General features: G+C 35.7%; 1 protein-coding gene across 1 annotated transcript in view; it reads left to right on the forward strand.

The window, feature by feature from the left end:
- The window catches only part of LOC149258271 (MADS-box transcription factor 23-like), a 544032-nt gene that overhangs the window by 389485 nt on the left and 137810 nt on the right, over positions 1–16737 (forward strand). The window contains exon 4 of the mRNA XM_089371147.1: positions 8729–8790. Coding sequence (XP_089227273.1) covers positions 8729–8790 — 62 coding nt within the window. The remainder of the gene's footprint in view (positions 1–8728; positions 8791–16737) is intronic.

Consider the following 16737-nt stretch of genomic DNA (forward strand, 5'->3'; position numbering starts at 1 on the left):
AGTAGAATGGTGCAAGAAAGATCATCGCATCCCAGGTATTTCAGAGGATATTGCTTTGCCTGCAATGCATATGGACACAAAGCAATTGATTGTGTTAGAAGGAACATGAAAAATGTAAGGTGTTATACATGCAACAACTATGGACATAAAGCAAGGGAATGCAGGAGCAGATTTCAAAATTCAAGACAAGAGGACCATACATCATCACAGTTGCAGGAATTGAAGGAGACAGAGACAGAAAGGTGCGGCATAACTCAGTCAGCTGACATAACAGACACAGGGGAATCTGAAAGTGATGAAATTCAGTATTCCATCCTGCATACGCTGATATAATGAAGACAAGTCGCGTATATACGCGAGTTTAACACTGCAAAATCGTGTATATGTCAGTTTGAAGAAATGCAGCGAGGATAGGCTCAGAAAAGGAGTCTGATATGATTCAGTCCAATATCTGCTCTCTTGGTTAACGTTTACAGTCTACTGAGGATGTTTGGAAATGTTTTGATACTTGTAAGATGTTAGAAGTGTTTAATCCTAACTTGATGACGATGAGATTTTGATGCTTATTACTGATGTATGCATGATCAGATCTAACTACAGATGGCACAGGCTCAGGGGGAGCATATACTTCAAATAATGCATTGTTGGCATTATGGTTGTTGATAAAGCTAAATGATACATCTTGCTGTTTGATCAAAGGAATGGTATTGCAGGTTGTTGCTTATGATACAGATCATATATGATGAATGATAGTCATGGTCTTGAATGAATTGCTAGTCTTAGAACTTGCATCTACTCAGGGGGAGCATGGATGGATTGATACAACTAGGAGCCAAATCAGAAACTTCAGCATGTACTCAAGGGAAGCATGGACAGATCGGTACACTTTGGCATAAACAAAGGGGGAGCATATTTGGAGATTTCAGCAGGTACTCTGGACAACAGAAGATATACCAAAGAAGAGAATATCTTGGTCCGCCCTTTTCCCTTGATGTCAAAGGGGGAGAGTGACTTGGCGTGGTGGTTGCCATCAAGTCCAAAGGGGGAGATTGTTGGCATTATGATTCAAGTGTTGTCCTTGATGGCAACTCACTCAGAGGTTGGTACAGGTGCTCAGAGGTTGGTACAGGTGATGGCAACTTAATCAGAGGACAGATCTTAGTACAGCATGCCACGAAAGTTCATACACGCAGGTTCGTTAAACCCAAGTCGCGTGTACACGCAGGTTGGCTTCAGTAAAAGAGCGTGTATGTGGAAAAGTACCTTTGGTCCGTGGCGGTTAGTCCTTGGAAGTTGTGCCTATGGTTTCGGACCATGATGTCTCGACGGGCGTGTCAATCCCTAGTTTTGAGGTTGATGGTATTGGATTTCTATGGTTTTGGACCTTGGTATTGAGCAAGGCCTAAAGCTATATAAGGAGAAAGATCATTAGGCCAAAGTGTGAGTGAGTGTGTGTGAGTGATGAAGATCTGAGGAAATGTGAGATCCAAATGCTGGTTATGGGTTGGTGATCTGAACCAAGGTTTCAATCATGTGGAGGATGATGGAACGAGATCTCAAGGCTTGGAATAATTGTCTTCATATGGTTTGACTGTGGACAGACTAGATCTACTGATGCATGTTTATTATTATTATGATCTGGGTATGTTTTGATGTCTGATATAGCTGCGGAGTTTTAAGCTTGAATTTGCAGATCTGTACGCAGGTTGGTTTTGGCAAAAGAGCGTATACACGCAGGTTGGGTTCATCCAAGTAGCGTATACAATGTGAAGTATGATATTTGAAGATGGAGTTGGATCTGGTTGTTGTTATGATGTTGTTGACAAGGTTTCAGTGATTCAGTATTGGGTGTTTCAGTGATTGATGATGCAGGTTGTACTACAATGATGATTGTCTTATGGATCCAGTATGAAAATGTATGAAACGTGGTCCCGGGAAGATCGTAGGCCGGCACCTACGTACTGGTAAACATATCAGCCAGTACAAGAGCCAAGGGGGTTGTAGCTCCCTTCCAGGAGCAGCTGGAAAACGAGTAAAGGTTGTAGCCTTTTGTAGGTTGGCACCTATGTACTAGTAAATGAATCGGCTAGTACAAGAGCTATGAGGGTTGTAGCCCTCTGCAGGTTGTAGCCTGCGTGCTGGTAAAGGACTGCACCAGTACATTGTAAAAGAAGTTTCTTATTAAAGGAAGATAGAAACAAATTGCAGCAGGTGGTTTTCACCCACATTGGGTTTCCACCTTATATCATGGTGTTCATGTGTGTGACTTATGTGTGATGATCTGTTCTGTTATACTGCACCTATTTACTGTTAATATGCTTAATAATGTTCTGTTGCATTTACTGAAGATTAAGCTAACTGAATCATAAGATCTCTGGATATACGCTAGTTGCATTAGACACAGTAGTGTGTACACGCGAGTTCACTTAATTGAAGTAGTGTATATGTTTCTGAGTATGAAATTGGAAAGGTTTTACTGATCTGATAATATTGATTCACCCCCCCCCCCCCTCTCAGTATTATTTCCAACAAAATTCTCTTTTCTGTGTTGATCACGCATGACCTTGTATTTCTCCTTTGACTTTTACAATGTCTCTTGTACTCATATATGGATTTTACTAATGTTCTCAATAAAATTTTCATCCTTTAAGGTATCTCCTGTAAGATATTTCGTCACTCTTCTTTGCCTCCCATATGAAATATCCAAAGGTGAAGGTGGAAAATATGCAAAAAAAGTTTCAAATAAGGGCTTTCTAGTAGAAGTGTGGAATGCTCTTTTATAAGATTTTTACATGTATACTGTATTTTCATCTGGGCCCTTAAATGATTCTAATTGTAACCCCTCAAAATTTTAACCGATGTCCTATAGACTACTTATGTGTACTCGTCTATCTATGGATGGAACACTGTAGACCTCTTGCACTTTATGTCCATATTCTGTCATATTGTAATCCACAAGGCATTGAGGAATATTGTGTCCTAGCCTAAAATGACATTCCTCGGTATTCGAAAGTGCACCTAGACCTATCCAAAATGGAGTTTCATTTCTTACTTCCCAAAGATGGTATTTTTTAGGGGAATTAGAACACACATCTTATTGAACTTATCAAATACCATGATTAGGTAGTCATGTCCCTTCCTAGTTGTTGGTAAACCTAATATGAATTCCATGGAAATTATTTCCCAAGGATGAGCGAGTACAAGTTAGGGATTATATAAACCCTATTTCCTTTTACTAGGATTGATAAAAGAACAAATCATGCATCCTCTTATGGACCTAAATTCTTATTCTTGCATCTTAAGACAATACACATACCTCTGCAATTTGGCCACTATCTTCCTTAAGCCAAAGAACCTTCCAACCTTGGAGGTGTCAGACTCTCTAATCAACTACAATCACTCAGCTTGAGGAAGCTATAACTAGTTTGACATGTAGAGTAACCCATCCTAAATATGTTAGTAAATTATGTTGTCACCATCGTACAAATGAATTTTTTTTTTCATCTTCTGATATACCTCCTTGAAGTCCCCATCCTCTGAATATGCCTCTCTATATGCATCATGGCTGAATGGAACCATGTGCATCAAAGTTCACATACTTGTGATATTATATGTAGGTGGCCATAAAAGCACATCGAACAACTTGATTTGCTAACCTTCTTGTACATGATCACTAAATGAAAATACTATAAGAACCCCAATCACCTGTAATGCTTGGTCTATTATAGCTAAATATGGACCTAAATATTCCACTTCTTGAAATCTTACACAAGAGCATACAACTCTTTGTCATAAGTAAGGTGGTTAAGGAATTCCCCCTAAAATACTTTAGAATGGTAGCATATAGAACTTCCTCCCCACATCAAGATATCTCCAATAACATACCCACTCACATTTGTCTCCACTTCAAAGAGATGTTGCAAGATTGTTAATTCTAGAATGGGTGCTTTAATGATCCTCTTTAACTCCTGAAAGGAAATTTTCTAACCATTTCCTCACTAGAAACTCTTTCCATTTGTTTTTATGGCATGGAGTGGTGATGATAGTATTGAAAAGATGCTATGAATTTCCTTAGGTATTGTGTTACCCTAAGGAAACTATTTACCTTAGAAACATTAGGAGGCACTGACCACCTAATGATGGGATTCATCTTGGTAGGATATATATTTAGCTCTCCTCCACCTATCACATACCCTATATACCAAAGACTTGTGAAAAATCACACATCTTGATATTTTCTATTAGTTGGTCCTTTTTAATGTCTCTAGCACCTATGGTAAATATGAGATGATTTACTCACAGGCTCTCACTGTATAAAAGTATATAATCCAAATAGACATCTATAAAATTGAGAAATATATCATTCATTAACATCATAAGTTTGGTTGGTATATTGCATAGTCTAAATGCATGACTAACTAATCATATAAATATTTCCTAGTTTTCAAGGTGGTTTTCCAAGTATCTGATTCCCTAACCCACACATGGTGATATCATGACTTTAAGTCTATGTTGGTGAAGTATTTATTTTTCTACAATTTATCCAACATATCATTTATCCTAGGAAGGGGGCACCTATTATTGTGTGTAATATTTTTTAATGCCCTGCAATCTATACACATATGTCAGGTTCCATCCTTCTTTAGCATAATAATGATGCATGACCCACTTGGTGAGGTTCTTGGTTAATTGACACCCCATTCTAATAGTAGATGCAATTGCTTCTTTGATTCACTTTCTTCTATAATTAGCTTCTTGTACAAACAAATGTTTAATAATCGGGGGTCCAACAGTAACTAGATTTGGTACTCCACTTCTCTCTTGGGTGGTAGCCCTTTAGGCTCGTGGAACACATACCTATATGCCTGAGGCAACTCTTCCATTTTCTATTTATATCTCATAATGCACACCTCCAGGGCTGAATTTTCTCTTATTGACTCTTCTACAAACTAATTTTCTCTATAAAATAGTAAAACATCTTCATTATAACTAATTTGTTTCTTGGCTTAGTTGGAACTTACCAAAAAAAAATTAGACTTTCCCTTGTGCACATTGATGGTGAGGGATATGTCATCCTTGATGGGGTGGTATTAGTTGGCTCTCCACATGAATATTTCATCCCATATGCACATATAAGGACTTCAAAATACCACTCCACATACATTAAGGGGAACTATATCTATTTCTACTTCATCACTAAAGCCAATCATTATAGAAAATCTAATTTTTTGCTATTTGGTTACCCTTATTTCTACATATTCATTTATCCATCCTAGTGGATATGTGTTTCAATAATCACAAACTTCCAACCCCAATTTGTTGACCAACTTTGTTGGAATGATATTTTCCTATGATTCTAAGTTGAACAAAGCATCAATACATTTATTTTTACCTATATGTTTATATTGAAGAGTTTGGTATTATCACTCCTCCTATTTCTAAAGGTTACTCATATTCACTTCCTTCTACACTAATGTAAAAATTATAATTTCATTCATGTATGATCTGATATCAAATTGTTTCCTCAATTTAACGGCCAATATGTTCTTCTTCTTTGCCTATTTCTTTATGTTATTTGATTTAACCTCTAGATGCAACACTTCTCCTCTCTATGGATGTCAATGTTAGAATGGTTGCTAGGATATTTGTACTAGTTTGGTATGGATACTATATTTTTATCCATCCCCCTTTCTAGTTCTTCTTCCCCTCCTTAGAAGCATCCTAATGCTCCTTTTACATTGAACAACTTGATTTCCTTATCTTATGGCCTATTTTCTGTATTTATTTTTCTTGTAAAGAAGCTTCATCGATGAATTTGGGCTAGAACAACATGGATTTCTCTTGCAGATGGTTGTATAGTCCCCATAGATATTTTAAAATATGTATAAGTTCTTTGCAGAGATACCCAACATTATGACTATCTATCAAAACTATGTGGTATACTCATATACACCTTGACCCTACTTCTTAATATTCTAATGCCACTAAATCCATTAGCCCTCAGCATACCCAATAGGGTAAGATTATCAATTTATGAGGGCTTTGAAAACCTCCCTCATAGTCACTAGAGGATATCCATCCAACCTCAAGTTTTCATGTTGCTTTCCCACTAAGCAAAGGCACGCCCCTTTAATTTTAGCTAAGAAAATAGAATATTCTATTCTTCCTCTATCTAATGGACACAAAAATAAACTTTTAGTTGTTGAACTAGTCATTTAGCTTTATAGTGTCAACTCGATTTCAAACTTCCCTTCCATTTTGAACAAGACCTATGAAGGCTTCATGACAATTGAGTTGGGTCCATATCTTTTAGGTTATTTCTTTGGCACCTTCTTTGTTTCTTCTTGATCTCCTAATCTACCATTTGACCTCCTTTCTACATTACAACCTTAAACTTCTCTAAACAACCCAAGCTTATTGATTAGGGCTTCCATGAAGAGGGCCAAATTATAATACATATCTATAACTTGTCCTTGCATCCATATAAATCTCTCCTATATAGGACCACGAGGGTGGTTCACAATTCTGTTGGCCTTGGCTGAGGTTTTGTGACTTTCAAGTTATCTCATATGGATCCTTACAACTCACCACAACATACCCAAATAAACCTACTCGAGTACCAATATGATCCACAAATTGTAGTAGATATTCCACTAGACAATTCGTCATAATAGTTATGATAAAATTATACTTAAAATATGAAATCTACAATATGATTGGTTATTTCTTCTTAGATACCGAGATTTGTAAATTACATTTTATTAGTTATGCATGATTATTATAACTATGCAGAAAGTATAGAACAATGAAATAAAACTCAAAAAACCATAAATTAACATAAGCTACAACATGGGAAACCTTTGGGTAAAAAGCATAGTTAGAAGGTGAGGTTTCTCTTCTCTCTTTCTTTAAAGGAAAAATGGATGCAAGTACAATGAAGTGAAGCATGTGGCCTATGGACTGCTACAATGAACAAAGCCTCTCTACTTGACCTCTCCCTATGCACTCCTAGCTACTCTAATAATCTATGGGACAAAATGCACTTGAATGAAATGTAAACGTTTTTCCTCCTAATGGCCTCATTATAACATAACCAAATAACCTAGTAGTGGTTAGGTTTGATTCTTTCAATTCTTAAATAGAGTTACAATATGCACTCTTCTAGAGTCTTCTTCATCATGTGGTTATCCCTTTTTCCATGAATAATGGGAGTTGATGTGACATCCTCTTGAATTATGGTGGTTAGAATAGGAAGGGAAAGTTATGAGTGGCATGACTTTTGCATGCTTACTTCGATTAGGAAAATCCTTACATAATTGGAAAGGTCTCTGTGTGTATAATAACATACAAAGTTGCATCACCTAAGCACAAAAGTTTCACCCAATGCTATCCCCTCCTCCCCTCCTCCACACATCCCCCCGCGCCCCCCCAAAAAAAAGAAAAATGCCATTTGATACCTCAAATGGTTCTTAGAAGGTTTCAAATCCCAATTTGTTAAACTATGTCATGCTCGCAAGAATGGTCTTGTGAACTAATTCGGCCTCTTTTTCAACTTTGAAAAGACCAGTATGAATGAAAAACACTGCAATGACCCAATTAACACACACACACAATGTGGACAATGAAATACTTATTTTTGATGGTCAATATTGAAGTAGTCTCAATGTGGACATTGCAATAATTTTTTTCGATGGTCAATATTGAAATAGTGTTTGTTATAATTATTATTTTTATATTTCATGGAACAAATTTATATCTAGCATAAAAATATTTACACATATTCCTCATACTAATTGTTAAAAATTCCCAAATCTAGAAAAACTATAGTTTTCATGATATATTAAAGAAAACTATAAACACATAATTAATTTGTTTTTTTCATCCTTTATTCATATTGGTTAACACTTTCTACTGCATTCAAATCATTGGAGTTATGCCAAAAGTTGGAATCTTAATTTTTCTTGCAGATGGACCTACTATCAATTATGGTTAGAGATAGTTTTTATTTAAAATAATTTAGTTTTTATATCTTTGAAGAGTTATTTTATTATTTTATTTAAAATCGATACAAATATGTATATTTGTTACATGATCCATCTATAAAGTAAATCTCAACTTCAAAATATTTATGTCTCACACATATTTTTAGTTTCAAAAGATTTGTTCAATATAATTAATTGTCTTTGACATTTAACCTAGCAAAACAATGTTGACTATAAAATGATTGTTTAATATTTTTTTTAAATGTGTAAATAACATTTTAAATATTTTCAAATAAAAATGATATGATAAGTAACCTTTGATGATCATAATTATTTTATGATAAGTTTTACCATTTACAAAAAAAATATATTAATAACTTTTAAAAATCATTAGCATATTAAATTGAAATAAAAACTAATAACAATAATTGTTTTTATAATTACTTTTAAAGATAATTATACTTACAATTAGATATTAATAACATTATGTTCGTAGGAAATGGAGAAAAAGATTTTTAATTTCTTGCCCTTCGAAACTAACGAATTCTGATTCTTTTTAATATTTATACATCTTTCTGAGGGAATGCTAATTCTTTTTAATATATATACTCTCGTTGTTAAAAGTATAGATTGATATTTTATCTAGAATTGTAATTACTTACTTTCTTTATGGAAGGTTTACATGAAAAAAATTCGATATTGTGCATTGACAAATGAATCTAATACAAATTTTGAATGGATTATAGATTTGGCAAAAGGAGGTGACGCAGATAAAGGACGAATTGAAACGCTTGCAAGATCAAAACAGGTAAACAAACCATTTTCCAATTCATTCTCGGGCAACTTTCATTACCTCATTTAATACAAAATTATATTACAAGATAAAACAAAAATATCCATGATCGTTTAAACCAATCGCACAAAACTTACAAAATTACAGTGTCTTTATTTCTATCGTTTATTATGCTAGGCTTCATGTTATATTTTTTCTAAGTATTTCAAAAAATGCGAAGAAAACTTGTGATTCATGTTATTTTTTAAATAAAAGTTCATAAAATTAGAAGAGAAATCAATTTTTTACATAAAAAAGGAATTTAATATAAATATCTTTATAATATTTTGTAAAATCGACTCGTGAAAGTCACTCGTCATAAAATATGATTTATCCCTGTGGTGATTTCCTTCTCATTTCCCATGGCTTTAGATATTAATACCATTTTTTTTGGAAAGTGCAATTTTATTTATTCTTTTCATTTATCCACCTTATTTATAACAAAATGGATATGTGCATCAAAGAAGTAATTCAATATTCGAAGTTACCCAATTTAATATATTAAAAATTAATTAACGAAGCAATGGAATATATAAAATATTACGGAAATAAAGATACAGAAACACATAAAACAATGTAGACATAGATATGCATGATTCAGATATAAAAGAAGGCAACTCACTTCCCTATTTCTATTTCCATTAACATAGATATGCATGATTCAGATATAAAAACAGGCAACTAGCTTTCCTACTTCCATTAACATAGATATGCATGATTCAGATATAAAAGAAGGCAATTCACTTTCCTACTTCCATTAACACATCGATTAAAAAGCTCATTTAGAAGAGTGAAATAACTTATTTAGAAAAGTTCAAGTTCTATTAATTAAATGGTTCAAGTTCTATTTAAATAATTAAAAATTAATTTTATTATTTTATTTTATCATATTTTGATTGTGGTATTTATTTTTCATATTTTTCAATAAAATTAAAAAATATAATTAATATAAATCAACAAATCAGTTTTTTATAATTTTATTAAGTATAATTTTATTTATTTATTTAAATTTAAATCTTATTTTATAATATATTATTAAAAAATTAATTATTCATAAACTCTTTCTGATATATTCATAAATGATTAATCTAAAATTTATTTTATACGTAAGATCAAATTTACTCGAATATATTTAAAGAATAATATTTAATACATACAATGTTTACTTTGACAAAAATCATTCAAAAGACATGGTAATTTCCAACCCATCTAATACTAATTTGCATAAACACAAATACATTATAGTAAACTTTACGTCATTTTAAAAGTGCACTCTCGTATGTATGAAAAAATATTTAGGAACCAATTTATACTTCTTGATACTTTGTGAATAAATTTGCAATCTCATTGGTAAAGAGAAAATTTTGTAAACAAAACAAATAATTCGTAGATATAAAGTCAAGTTATTAAAGAATAAATTTTCAATTTTAGTAATAAAGTGAAAATTTTGAATGAAAAAACTTAAATCTGTTAAATTGTGTGGATCATATGTAGATGTTATTGTGCAGAAAATTCTTAGCCAAAGTATATTCCAACAAAAAAGAACATCACAGACACCAAAAGTCAAGAGCGTGCGACTGAATGGGCACTAGGCATCAAGTGATTCTCTGAGCAGCCTGCCCACAATTTCTTTAAGAGAGAGCACCTTGAGGCCTTAACCATGATCGAGCTCTACATTGATCATGAATGCACACCTTTCACATTTGATTATACCTATAGGTTCTCTTGGGTTTAGTTCCAACATTCTCTCCCATCTATTAGATTAGACTTTAAGTTCACATAGAGCACATGGCTGAGATACCACTTCAGTGATCAATCTGATGAGATGGGGCCGAGTTTGGGAGTGCTTTGTTTATATCTCTTAATCAAGAACACAAACACTCAACCCTAGTTTGACACTCTATTACACCTCTATTCCATATAAATGCTGAGATAATTGGATCTCTCGGATCTTACTCAAAATAGGAACTCAAGCAATGGGAGATGCCAATGTACTTGGTATATTGTTTTGTATAATGAAAAGCTTCAGATTTGGGTGTTGAGTGAACAATGGGAGTAGAGACAAACTATTGTCTTGTAACCATGCATTGTGGTCACTAGGGTCGTTCTTATATTATTTCACATGTAATTTTTGGATTTTCATAATAAAAGACTATTGTTGATACTTAAATCCATGATTCATCTTATAATTTGATCTGAGCTAATTTTTTTTTCAAGCAATGCTGATGGTTTTTAATGGCCCACCAACCTTATGCATTAATCTATGATTTCAAGCTCTATGATAACTTTGCACTATAGTACTTGTGAAGATGAAGGAATACTAGTTCTATTCAACCTTTTGCATCTAAATCTAGGTTGTGTTAATCACATTCCATATAAGTATAGTGCACAAATCTCAATTTTTGTACCAATGTTTTCTATACTAACTTGTGCCCATTTTTTTTTTTACATTAAATCTATGTAATACATGGTATTTGCAATTGGTTTGTAAGTTCAAGGTGTAATTGGTGGTATCGGTGTTTGAGAGAAGGATAAGAATAATACTCGTCCTCTTGATAGGTTTTATATATGAAAGTATGCATCTTTTGAACATCTTAATCATAACCCATAGATGTCATCCTTAAAGTTTCTACTGTGATATTGGGGTTCCCTTTATTGTGATCAAATATGGCACAATGAATGGTAGATTGTCTAGATAGCATATATATTGGATATATGGATGAGTTCCTTTGGTTTATAAAATGCAGGCCTAGTTTGCAATGTTCAAGATTTCTACATAATACATAGTAATATCGTGTCTCGAGTAGATCAAATGAACAATTCACCACACCTTGCTCATGTTGTAATTTGTAATACATAGATTTAATATTTAGCACTATAATTCTTGGAAAATCGATCAGAACAACTTATTAATTCCTTTTTCCATTCATGACAGTTATTTGTGATTATGATCTTCTTCTTAGATTATTATTATGTGTGTTTTCTTCATCATCAAATAAGTGCCAAATAATCAAGATCACATGAACACAAGATATAGGCTCCATGTCACAGTAAAACCCCTCCAACAGCGTAAAACCCTTAAGAACTTATCTTCTTATCAACATCAAAGGAGACTCCCAAGACCCAAGACACAAAAAATACTTCCAAGATCAAGCCAACCACCAACAAGAGATATGTCCTTCAAAACTGGTTATGCTCTTCTTCAACCTGTGGAAACCTTAGTGACTTTAGAAAACTCACATGTGGGCATAGAATCAAGACAAATTTGAGATGTTTCCTTTGTCAAGATATCCTTCTCCTCTTCGATGCACATATATTCTCTTATTCTAGCCTTTGAACTCTTCCTTAGAGGTAGATAATAATAGATAATGTATTCCTAGTGTGTTTAATATCCAAGTGGAGGTCTAAGTCCTCCTTTATATAATCTTTGCTGGGCTAGAATTAGGCCTCTCTAGTCCAGCTTGAGCAAGGGCTGGCTGAATGGATCGTGGAGGTCTTTTAGACCTTTCTAGACATCCAATAATATTTTTCATTCTTGTTACATGAGCCTGAATGGGTATTTTACATTACTACATTGATTTTGGCTCAAGGCTAAATCCTACAGTACACAATGGGTGCATTGACCTATAGACCAATGACGCAAGCATGAAACCCATGCTTTAATAAGTCAATTTTCGTTTACAATAAAATTTATTTTTCTTTTATTTTGAAAATACATAAGAATTATATCAGGGCATGACACAAATGACAATTATGAAGACCGAATATAGTTACAATTTCTAACACTCCATCTTAATTAGGGAGGTATTCATAATTTTTCAATCGGTACAAGGCTAGTACTCCATTTGAAATTTTCTTCTAAGAAGAGAACCAGATTGATAAGTATCACTTATTATAGTCAACACTGTCACATTACTCAAGGCCTTAGCAGATACGCTCTATCTCTCACAAGATCAGAGAAAAATGTTGGAATGCATTCTATAGGACACCATACCACCTCACCATGGTACCTACTCCACCTAGGATAGCTAAAGTAATCCTACCATCAGACCATTCTTATTCAAGTCCATGTGACTTAGGATCTCCATCCAAATCCATCACATTAGATGAATCTAAGTATTTTATCCAAGATTCTTATCCAATCCAACATTATCCTTATCCATGTCTAAGTATTTGACTTAGGACATCAATCCTAATCCATCAAGGTACCTGAAACAAGGACAACCAAATAAGTTATCATTCTCCCTATTTGTGATGCATGCATGTTGGATTGGTGGGGCATGACCCAGGTTCTGCATGGAAGAAGTCAAGTTGGTTAGAAAAGAGGACCACTATCTTAAAAGGAAAATCAAAGAATCCATAGAAATAGAAAAAAGGAAGAACAATTTGAACCGGGACAATGGATTAAAACTAAGCAACACGTGGAAACCTTTACTTGAAATCTTAAAAATCAATAATTAACACCTATCCCTTAAATTAACCTATTCCCTCCTCTCTTAAAAACATCAATATAATAATTAACAAAAACATCAATCATATAACATCCTCCTTAAACAATAAAACAATCAACATCATAAACATAAATTAGTAATAGATTACTTCACACATAATCAGTTGATAACATTAAACAATTAAAAATTATCTCTAGGAATGATAGATAATATTATAGCAATAAGTCACCAAATCTATAAGGATTTATTATTTAATTAAAAATTAAATAAATTAATAAATTAATTAAAATTAATAAATTAACTTAATAGACAGATTAACAAATAATAAAAAATAAAATTAATAAATTAATTTTAATTAATAAAACAAATTAGATAATTAGTTTTTTTTTTCTCGCTAAAACTATTCTATTATATACATAAACAGAAAACAGTTACATCATTTCAAGACAGAAAGAACCAATTTCCTGTAATGGCAGCTTGGAACAGCTGAGACTGCAATGTCCGAGGACTTAGCCAGACCAAAAATAAACCAGCCCTCACAGGAGAGAAATCCCGCGCAGGGGAGACAGACACTTCCCAACCATAGAAAAAGATCCCGGTACCCAAGACCCAAACATAGACAGTATGCCATCATAACATAAACATAAAGACCAAAACATAATCAAAATAGCGAGAGAGGTTGAAAGTCCTAACAGATGTGCTGCAGAGACCTGGAACGAAGGCGCCATTATTCGTCTGATTCCTCCTCAACCACCCAGCACCACCCGTATTCCTGCACCTCCACTGTAGTGGGAGCGGTTTCCATGTTGACGTCTTCACCTTTGCTGATCATCACCTCCTGAGCCAGAGGGCGATTTGAGACATTCTCTGGTTCTGCCCCAGGCGTCTTCATGACTTTCTCTGAGCCGTCAGCTGGCTGCTTCCCCCTATTGTCTTGAGTATCGCCGCCATCCGGGGAGTCTTCGATGAAGAGAACCGACACATGGGCACTGATTCGGTCATAGTTCAAAGAACTATTGAAATTGAAAATGGCAGAGCCGAAGGCGGGCAAGGAAGCAGAGTCTGGAGCGCTTGAGTCCAGGAATTGACTTGACTGAAGGGGGTTGGCTTCTAGGCTACGATGGCAATTGCAGTGGCAGCAATGGGGATAGGTAACATCTACAGGTGGGCAAGAAGACCCTCCATGGGAGGTGCCTCGACGGCTAAGCATTCGCTGTCGAGGCCTGACCATAATTGCAGGGTCCAAATGGATAATGCGCAGCGCGAAATGGAGTATCAAACTAGTCCCGGGGATACCACAAACAGACGGCGAATTGGCCCAAACGGAAAGATAACCTCTTGCAGCTGCTCGCACCTCGAGAGGTTGCATAAACATATCCTAAGGAAGAACCATGAACAGACCATGAATCTGCGTAGTGAGACCCAACCCACCCTTGCTTTTATCATAACTGCCTCCACCTCGAAACCCGTCCGCCATTACTGTAGCCTCCATGTGAGCCGAAGAGCCGGACAGAGAATTTAAGCTCTTCTGGAAAATATCAAACATATCACTCCCGCGCGGCCGAAGACAGGCCTGCACCCATGTGTTTTCCTTGCGATGGCGCATGGCTGGCATGTGGCCGAATTTAAATGCGTGTCCCATCCGAGCTATCACCTGCATCCGAGGGAACGACATCTCTTTGGACCAGGCGAGTGCATTCCTGTGCCTGATCATGATTTGATATAATATCCAATTTTCCTGTGAGTATAGTATTCTCATTTTCCACCCCTATATTGGCCAAGAGGTCAGCGACCTTGTTGCCTTCCCTTTTTATGTGATTGAAGGTGATGGCCCTGTTACTGTGGAGCACTTGTTCTATGGCTTCCAGTCTCGCTTCGAGCCTCCAACTGGTGGCTATTTTCCTTGCATGAGATCCATTTAAGAGATGCTTGGCCATATTTATAAGCATCTGGGAGTCTCCTTCCACTTCCAGGGGTTGGAAGTTGTGTTTCCATGCGAGAAGGAGTCCTTATGAGAGTCCCTCTAACTCAACCAAGTTATTGGTATCCCACCCAATGTTCCCAAAGTAGAGCAGCAGGGGTGTGCCTTTGTGATTCCTTAAAATTCCGCCAAAGCCTGCAATTCCAGGATTTCCTTTTGAGGCACCATCAAAGTTGAGCTTGAAGGTATGCTTTGGAGGGGCTGTCCAGGAGACTTTTTTTAGGTTGTTGCCATTAGAAGGGTCGTTATTGTGAAATCCCTGAGGAATATGAATTTGCCAGTTTTCTAAAATGGCTTTCTCATTGTCTAGAGTCGGAAAGTCCTCCTCAGTCCATGAGCGGAGTATCAGCGTCTCTTTGAGATTCCCACAAAGCTTACTCCAGATACTATCTATCGGGGAGCATTGATCTTTGAATATGCATTTGTTCCTTTCCTTCCATATGCTCCATAGGAGGAACCCGGGGATTATGTTGCATAAATGGTTGAGAATTTTACTTTTGTAATGATTTGTTGCCAATGACGTAAAGAGTTGGTGATGTCGTCCTCAAGTCTGCATCTTCTTTGACATCTGAAGCTTACCTTTTCCCATAGCTGATTGGCTAAGGGGCAGGAGTCCATGAGGTGTTGGAGAGTTTCCTCATGAGAATTGCAATTAAAACAAATGGAGGGGCCATGAAAATTTATTTGTCTGAGTTTATCCCATGTGAGGATTCTCTAATGTCCTACCAACCAAAGGAAGTAAGAGACTTTGGGCCAAGATCCGAACCCCCAGATTTTGCTCCAAATTGGGTCTGGGGGAGTAGGGTTATTGCATATGATTTTGTAGGCCTCAGATGTGGTGAAGGCACCTTTAGGCTGGTACCCCCATTGTAGAATGTCTCTGCCTTAGTCATGTCTGATGCTCCTTTTACGAAGCTCCCTTTCCAGCTCCTCAACGGTTTGGTGATTTTCATTTGTGATTAACTCGTTACCCTGTTTCCATTTCCTGAAGCTTTGCTCTATCTTCTAAGTCCAATATTGCCAAATCTTTTCTTGTTGCTGCTCCTCCCCAATGAAGTTCGGAGGTGGGTTAAGAATGCGTCTGAGCTGTGGCATTTGGTTCCAGGCAACTGTCTAGAATCGTGCAATTCTGCCATTTCTTACTTCCCAAAAACTATGTTGTTGTATCAATTGGAAGTGTTGTTTGGCCGCATTCCAAATTAGCGAGCCTTTGTCATTGGGAGTGAACCTGATGAGCTCCTCCTGGGGTCTGTGATTGGTGTATTTGGCCATCCAAATTATGGCCCAAGGATTTTTTGGGTTGGAGAGCCATTGCCACCAGATTTTTGTGCTCATGATGGTGTTGCTATGCGTGGGGTCTCTCAGGCCAATGCCCCCTTTTTCTTTGGGCGTGCATACAGTGGTCAATTTTACCAGGGCACATTTGCGGTTTGTAGCCATGTTTCCCCATAGGAATCCTTGCTGAAGGTCCCTAATTCTTTTTAGAACCCA

Source organism: Pinus tabuliformis, chromosome 6 (assembly GCF_031772625.1).
Source record: "Pinus tabuliformis cultivar Carrire ecotype Pingquan chromosome 6, CPIR1, whole genome shotgun sequence".
Taxonomy (NCBI): Eukaryota; Viridiplantae; Streptophyta; class Pinopsida; order Pinales; family Pinaceae; genus Pinus; species Pinus tabuliformis.